The sequence below is a fragment of the Varanus komodoensis genome, unplaced genomic scaffold, assembly GCF_004798865.1.
Source record: "Varanus komodoensis strain SLA01 unplaced genomic scaffold, ASM479886v1 scaffold54, whole genome shotgun sequence".
Lineage (NCBI taxonomy): Eukaryota > Metazoa > Chordata > Lepidosauria > Squamata > Varanidae > Varanus > Varanus komodoensis.
In genome coordinates, this window is record NW_025336142.1 from 1683255 (window position 1) to 1691302 (window position 8048).

General features: G+C 46.1%; 1 protein-coding gene across 2 annotated transcripts in view; it reads right to left on the reverse strand.

Moving 5' to 3' along the window:
- Positions 1 to 5419, reverse strand: part of DNAJC15 (DnaJ heat shock protein family (Hsp40) member C15) — a 20543-nt gene extending 15124 nt beyond the window's left edge. The window contains exons 1-2 of one of the 2 annotated variants that reach the window (XM_044448295.1): positions 5283 to 5410; positions 4095 to 4185 (exon numbers count right to left, since the gene is read on the reverse strand). In XM_044448295.1, coding sequence (XP_044304230.1) covers positions 4095 to 4185; positions 5283 to 5341 — 150 coding nt within the window. In that variant the 5' untranslated portion in view covers positions 5342 to 5410. Of the gene's footprint in view, positions 1 to 4094; positions 4186 to 5282 lie in introns of both variants that reach the window. The other variant, XM_044448296.1, reaches the window with a different exon arrangement.
- Between the last annotated feature and the right edge of the window lie 2629 nt (positions 5420 to 8048).

Consider the following 8048-nt stretch of genomic DNA (forward strand, 5'->3'; position numbering starts at 1 on the left):
ATTGATGTTTTGTGAGCCGCCCCGAGGCTTTATTGTGATGGGGCGGCTCACAAAACATCAATAAATAACAATACAATAAAACCCCAGTGCAATAAAACCTCAGTGCATTCTCGGCTAATTTTTTTTTTAAAGCCTAGTTAAATAAATAAATTAACAATTAAAATAAGTTTTAAATAAAAAGGCCTTAGCTTGGCGCTGAAAAACAAATAACGACGGCGCCAGGCGGACCTCTCTGGGGAACACATTCCATAGATGGGGCGCCACCGTAGAGAAAGCCCTCCTCCAGGTACTCACCCTCCTGATGTCATTCAGAGGGTTCCCGGAGAAGGGCATCTGCTGCTGACCTCAAGGGGTCATCGCATGCCATCACAGCATCAACCAATTGTCCACAGTGAGAATCAGCCCTTCCCTGCCCTCTGCCAATATATCCCAGCCATGAAGGAAGGCAGGAAGAAAGGTTGGGGCAGGAGCTGGCCAAGGGGCTGCACAGGGTATCATATCTGAGACTATCTGAGACTATTTGCCTGTTGGCAGAAGTCGTGTGTTCAGCGAAACGAGTTTCTGGCCTGAGGCAATGAGTTGTTTGGTTGAGGACAAACTTGCTGACTGAGAAACACACTGAAGTTTGTGACAAGAAACATGAGAACACCATCTCACTACCAGGGTAATAGCTCATCTAACATTAAGGAGGATGAGGGTCTTGGGAAAAAGGGTGTTACTGGGAAATGATCAGAGCGAAGGCCTATTGAGTCCAGCATTTCAGTCACACAATGGCCAACTAACAGTTTGTACCACTGACTATACTTGACCACGATCTAGTCAGTGCAACTAAATCTACTTTGCAATCATTTCACCCAGAAAGATTGCCTTATACCCACTAGCTCTAAATGTTTAAACAGCACATGGACATTGTTCTAACAATGCTCCATTCCATGTGATGATTCACATATGCTTAAGGCCACCAGCCGCCAGTATATAAGGAAGGTGAAAAAAGTCAGGTCACAGAGGACTGTTGGATAAGGAAGACAAGATTAAGACAGTGCTAATCACCCTGAAGCACAATTCTGTGGCATGTCCAGCCAGACATAGTCCTACAACTCCCAGCATGCTCCAACTTGTGCTGGCTGCAGCATGCTGGGAATTGTAGGACTCCTTGCTGTCTCAACTTGCATATGTGCCTTTAGTAATGTAAAATTACTAAAGATTTGGTCTCTGCAAGGCGACCAAAGGGGCCACTGAATGGGAATTCTGGTTGTTGTAGTCCAAACATGTCTGAAACGCACAAAGTTGGAGAAGGGTGATGCAGAAGTCTTGAAGGATCAGGCCATGTTTTGTTTTGTTTTGTTAATAGATTCCTTGATCCAAATTACCCAAAACTGGGTTAAATGTGTTAAAATCACTGTTTGGCAGTTGCCATTTTGCATTTTTCACCTAGTCAATTTTCTTTAGAGTTTGGGGAGGGTTACTCTTCGCCCAATTCAAGGTACCAAAGGGGCTGTCAAGCTTTTGATGCAGTGTCATGGTTACAGAACCTTACTCTCTGCTTCCACTAGCCCCCTGATAATGCAATTAATGCTACCGGTAAACAAGGTTCCGGAGTATGTCCTCAGGCTGCCCTGCCCGGCTTGCAGGAGGTGACGCAGGTACCATAATGCCTGCCACTGAAGAGTATGGATCCCTCAACGCATTTGTAAAGAGCCCCCGTCCTGAATTTTGTTGCAGTCTTCATCTCGTAGCTGCATCACAGCCGTTCTTTCCCTCACACAGCTTACTGTAGCACTGTCCATGACCCTTCACTGGCAGCTTTATAACTGTACCAAAGTTTCTCCCTGCAGAGAAAAACCCATTTGCTCTTATTTTCTTAAATGAAGCTGTTCTTCCTAGCCCAATAAAAGTCAAAAGAAATGTGAAATTGACTAGACCAAGGGGAATTACACTTTCCTCTTTAAAAGGGGATATGTGGATACTTACTTATCCTTTAACAAAGGAAACAAAAAGCAGGCACTGAATGTGCTACAAGAACCGCCTGGTAAAGGAAGTGTGTTTTTTGCTGTGGCAATTACCCAAAAAGCACCTGAGAAATTAACATGACACACAGGGGCACCTGGTAGCACACAGGGGCACCTGGTGATGTTTCTAGGGACTTATTCCCGTTTTTCCAAAATACCTTTTCTTGAAGCACATTGCCAAGTTGTAAACCAGATATGACCACAGAGGCACCCCCCACCAAAAAAGGACATGCGTATTACAACAAAATAACAACCTTACAGTAACCTGCCTTCAAGCAGCTATAAACAACCATCAATTACGAGCTACCCTTTCCAGAAACATAAACGTCTTGACTTTCTACATTATATAAAAGAAAGGAAATAAACTAACTATGCAATCCTATACATGTCTGCTTAATAGCAAATGTAAAACAATTCAATGGGATTTAGTCTCAGGTAAGTGAGTATAGGATTAAAGCCAGAAGAGTTAATAAGTGCAGAATTCAGCACATAACAGACACCTCACGTCTGTGTCAGAATGGATAATATTAGCTTTTGACTATACAGTCCTATTTTTAGAATAGGATTCAATTTTCTAGCTCTTAAAATGGAAAAGATGAATGCCTGTAGTTTTACTCCTTCATTGCCTGGAATGGTGAAAAACCATGCATTCCTTTATTATTGAAATCCAAATACGTGCTATGGCTAGCCACTGTGACAGCAAGCGAACTGTGAGCAAGACCGGACCCATTCATTCGGCTCTTCGGCAATCCTGTCTGGACAACAATCAACAGCTCTCCAAATCATGCTACAAACTGGCGCCCTTCAGCCTAGTGCAGGTTTCTGAAACATTTGTGTGACCTAGGAGCAGCACCAGCCATTTCGCTCCACTTCTATTTCCCACTGATGGATCCAACTTACTAAACCACGCCTGGGATCCAAACAGATGCAGAAACAGCTGCTGCAGAGCTCATGGCTTTCTCGGGTAACCTCTGGTTCTGAGAAAAGCCCTCGGTGAAGCTCAAGGAAAGTTGAGAAGCGGTCCTCGGCACAATAAAGCGACTTCAGCTAGGAAGACGACAATGTCTGTGGCGATGATTTATGTGCGCATCTAGCTCCATCACACTCCAGGCGGTCATAAAACAACTATGTGGCAGCATTTATTTATTGCATTCATAGACCACCCAACAGGTAACATTCTCTGGATGCCTCATAACAATTAGAACCATAAAATAAAGCATGATCAAACATAATATAAAATTTTTAAACCTTGTAATTAATATGGAAGGCAAAAGAAAGAAGCAGCTGCAATGCTTCTTCAAAAGATAAGGTAACAGATTTAAAAACTAAAATGCCTGGGAGAATAAAGGGTGCCTAACAGACCAAAACATAAGCACCGTGTGAGCCTTTCCTGGGGTGGCAACCCACAACCAGGGTGCCACCAAGGGAACGGCCTTCTTCTAGTACAAGCCACACAACTCACTCCTCAAAGAACTGATGCTATATGTATTTTGTTTAAAGCAGCAAGAGAGGTTCAACTGTTACGCCTAAAACTCTATTTTCCAACCTGGCTGGGGGCTGTAGAACTCCCCCCACACCATTAAAACATACATGGAAGTGTATGTTACAGCAAAGCTCACTTGGTCAACCAGTGACATATTACACACTTCGCCTTGCACAATTCTAACTGCACTTCAGTGTCAACAAAGGGTCCTATAGGAATGCTATGAAACGGTTCATGAAATCATAGGCATTGGGGTGCACTGCACTGGCCCACGTAATCCTGCCCCAAGCGGTCTAAAACAGGCGTGGCCTTCTAGGTGTTTTGGCCTACAACTTCCCACCAGCTCTTACCATTAGCTATGGGGGCCAGGGCTGACAGTAACTGCAGTCCAAAGCACATGGATGGTTACAAGTTGCCTATCTAAAGCATCAAGAGCTGCCAAAGAGCTGCCAAAATGAGAACGTCACTACTGGGCAATGCCAAAATACGGCTAACACCCATTGGTCACACCCAACATACAAGTACCAATTTGAAGTTGGGAGAAAAATTTCCCCAAGGTCAAACCGGCAACAGCCAAAATGAATCACTTCCGTTATACTTACACCATTTGTAACTGGCCTTTCTGGTCTCCCCACTGCCATCCAAATGGCCTTTCCTCCCTCTCTGATTTTGGAGAAGCAACCTAAATGGAAGCTAAGAGGGGAAAGGCCTTGGGTATGTGAACTTGGAATAGTGTCTGTGCATCAAGTGCTGTTTCAGCCTCAGAAGAGAGAATCGGAGGAACCCGCATACTCCCTGGGATGCTCTCACAGGCACTACAGGATTGCTGCCTAAGATCAAGTTCAAGTCTGCCCCTACCTAACAGGATTGTTGCTCTGAAGATAAAACAGACATTAGGTGCGCTGGGTTCCTCACAGGGAGGAAAGGGCAATGCGGATGAATGAAGTGAGGGGGAAATGGCTGGGAGAAGGGTCTTCTCCATGACTGCACCCGCTTATGAAATGCTCCCCTAAAGGAAAGCAGGGCTGGTGTCATCACTGCTAACCTTTCAGCACCAGGTAAAGGCTTTTTCATTTAGCATGCATTTTAGGTAGACAATTTGGTTTTTATTCTGTAAACTAACTGCTGCTCACTTGCTGTGTTCTGCTGCGAATATCCAATTTTGTATTTTTAACTGGATTTTATTCTTGTAGTCTTGATTTTATTGTCCCATTTTATTGCTTTTAGTGCTGTCTGTTAAGCCACACTGAGAGCCCTTGGGCTACAGAGTGGCATATAGATATAATAAATAATAAATATAACAACAGCAACCATACATTCCTTTTAGAAATGGCTGTGATTCGTTATGCTCCAACCCTAAAAAAGCAAATTTCCATGACCAAGGCAGGGCAATAGAGCTTTCCCCCTAGATTAGAGTGCATCTCCTGTTGTGAGGTCCTTTCGCGACGACAGGCAGGCAGAAACTCAACAGGTGAAGAGATTACAAGATGCACCTATTCATTTTTGTAAAATTATGCGGGAAATAACGTATATCCTGTGGATTTGCTACTTGCCATGCAGCCTAGGCAGGCGCAGGAGTAAACGCTGAGCGGACGGGACCACTTTCTGCGCATGCGCCCGGGGCGTTGCCAGGGCAACAGGTCCACCTCCGCGGAGGAAACAGCACTCCGAGGACGCGACTGCGCATGCTCACGCCAGGTGCCTCCTCAGAGACGGCAAGGCCGCAACGGTGGCCGCCGCTTTCAGTCTTAGGCCCGCCTTCTGCTTCATCCCGCTGCTCCGAAACTCACCAGCCCGTTGTGGGTATCCGGCCCAGGAATCCCGCCGCTTCTGGCCGCGTACTCGGCATAGCGAAGGGTTTCCGAAGAGCGCCCGGCTCTTTCCACCATGGCGAAGCGCGGCTGCCCCCGCTACGGTGGCCAGGAAGAGGCAAAACGGTTTGCGGAAGATGCGCGCTCAGAGCCGCAGCCAGGCCCGGATCTGCGCGTGCGCAGTGGCGGAAATGAGCCTTTTGCCCTCAGTTGCAGCGCGGCTGGGTCTGGGCCGGGTGCCCGGCGTTGGGGTGGCGGGGCGGGGGGGGGGGGGGAGAATCGTCCGTTGCACGATTCCCCCTATTATTCAAAGCGTCTTGCTTCTGATTTAAAAAAACAATGCAGCGCAGTAACTGAGTCCTCTCGCTCAAAGGAACGAATGCTTCGTTTCTGTTGCATTGCGTTAATGGGGACTCTGGTTCAGTGGAACTTCTTCCCCACCTGCAAAAGTGTTCTCATGCCCACTGGTGAAAATAAAGCATGGCGAGGTGTCTCTGTGAAAGTGCGGTTCCCCGAAAGGGTGGAAGTTGCAATGCAGTAGAAGGACAATGGCCCCAGGGCTCTGGGAATCTGGGTGGCAGTTGGCATGCGCAGGTGCGCAAGGGCTTGGCTAGGAGATGCCCATCAGATGTGCTCAGAGCTGGCCGCAGCGTGCCAGGGATCTGAGACAGGCCTTGCTGATGCCAAGGTAGAAAGCCTCAGCATTTCTGGGTGCCCCTACCCAGGAGGGAACGAAAAGAACACAAAATGAAGAAAGGGCGCATGTCTGGGTGAGTTTGAGCTTGCCCTCGAAAAGGCAACAAGTGAATGTGTGTCACCGTAAGGATTTAGGAAGCCCCCCTGGGAAAAGGCGACGGGAAACGCCTCCCGGCTCAGTTCAGAATGGCTTTGCTATTTATGGATGCACAAATCAATAGGCAGACCTTTCACTGGTCCAGGCATGCGATCGTTGACCCGGCCTGAGAAAAGCCCGCTCTGCGTGGGCACATCCTTGAAACGCAGCTGCCACCGGCCAGGCCCCAGAGCAGAGAAAAGCAGCTGGCGCTTGCCAGGGTCCAGCAGCTCAAACAAAGGGCAATTCCCACCAGCCCAGCCCGTCCTCCCCCACTTGTGTGTAATAGTCAGGGCATCTTTTTTGGAATGTAAGTGGAAAAGATCAAGCCACTGCAACCTTTTACTTCTGTAACCTACTGGAAAATGTTAACTGTGTTACGTGTAACCCTCTAATGATCAGTGTTTAGGACTGCTCAGGTGTGCCATCTGGAACCATTCATTGGTAGCCAGTTATTCTCAAGAATACATTCTTTAAAAGAAAACCTTCTGTTGTGTATTTTGGGCATACGCACACCAGGACACAGGGCATTTGGTCAACAAACTTTTCCTGGAGCAAAGGAACCCTCTTTTCTCACACAAATGTTACAGTGCACACACATTATCATATTATCCCCTAGAAAGAGCAGCTTCGTGTCCTTTTCCCTGTTCCCAACTCCCGGAGAGTCCCCTAGAAACTCACATGCACTCACTCAAACCCCTGCTCAGGAACAAGGGGTGGGCTTAGGACAGGATGAGGGACTTTGCAAGAAGCAATCAAAATAATTGGCAATATAGAAGATATTCACTGGACAAAGGGCTTCTTGCTACTCTTGGGATCTGGTACTTTGCTGACCTAGTTGTCATTGCATTGAGAGTAAAGAGCTAACATTAGTAGGTTCTTGCAAAATCTGTTGGAGACATCCGCCTTCTGGCAGGCTGGCTATAGCAGTGTGCTCCGACATCCATGGAAGGGTTTTTACCTTCTTGCCCTCTATTTCAATCGACTGCATTAATGGCTCCTCGCTGATTTCTTTGCCCAAATGCTCAGCTAGTATGAACTGACCGGGGGCAGGTCTTAGCAGTACTGATAATCTAAAATTAAAACAGAAAACATCCTTATGCGCATGGTTGCTATTCTTAGTGACGCTCAGGACAAAGGATTAAATATAATTCAACCTGGTTTGACAGATTTGCACGGTTGCATTAGATGGGATTCTACGAGGTTTTCACAGAACTGAGCCATGTGCAAGACCTGGTATCTGCACAATAAATAAGATTTATTGAATTTGCCCAGCACGCTGACATTTCTTATGTGTGCCATAGGATTCGAGTCTCTAAACACACACAAGAGAACCTATCTGTTCCTACTGCCAAAAAGTCTTTATCTTTAAGTTTACTGCCATGAAAACATAATGAGAATTTACCCATGCTGAGAGAGAGAGCACTCCTACTAGAAATACTTGGGAGAAGATAGATGATTATGATCTAGCAGTAAGTTTTGTCCTGAAAAATAAAAATACATTCTTCTGCAGAAGTTTCCATACCAGACTGTTAACCACTTCTGTTCCACTTCCTTCGGCTCCCTATTGCTTTTGACTTCTTACACACATCTTATGTGGACTGTACTAGGGGTAACCCTCCAGTTAAGGGTGTTGAAGATTTTAAATTTATGCTTAGTTGTGTTGTTCTGAAGTTCTGGAGATTAATGAAACTATTGTGGAGGGGAAAAAATGAGTGCCAGTGCTCCATATGGAACTTTGGGTTCTAATATTGAATGCCATAATTGTATGGTACAATTCCCATGTTGGTATCCCATTTTGATATAGGTGGCAGACCCTTGAAATGAAGAGTTTTCTCATACCTGGGTGAAGCTGGATTTTTGCTTGCTTGGGTTCAAGCCTAGCACAAGAGCAGCCTGTTACACTGTTGTAT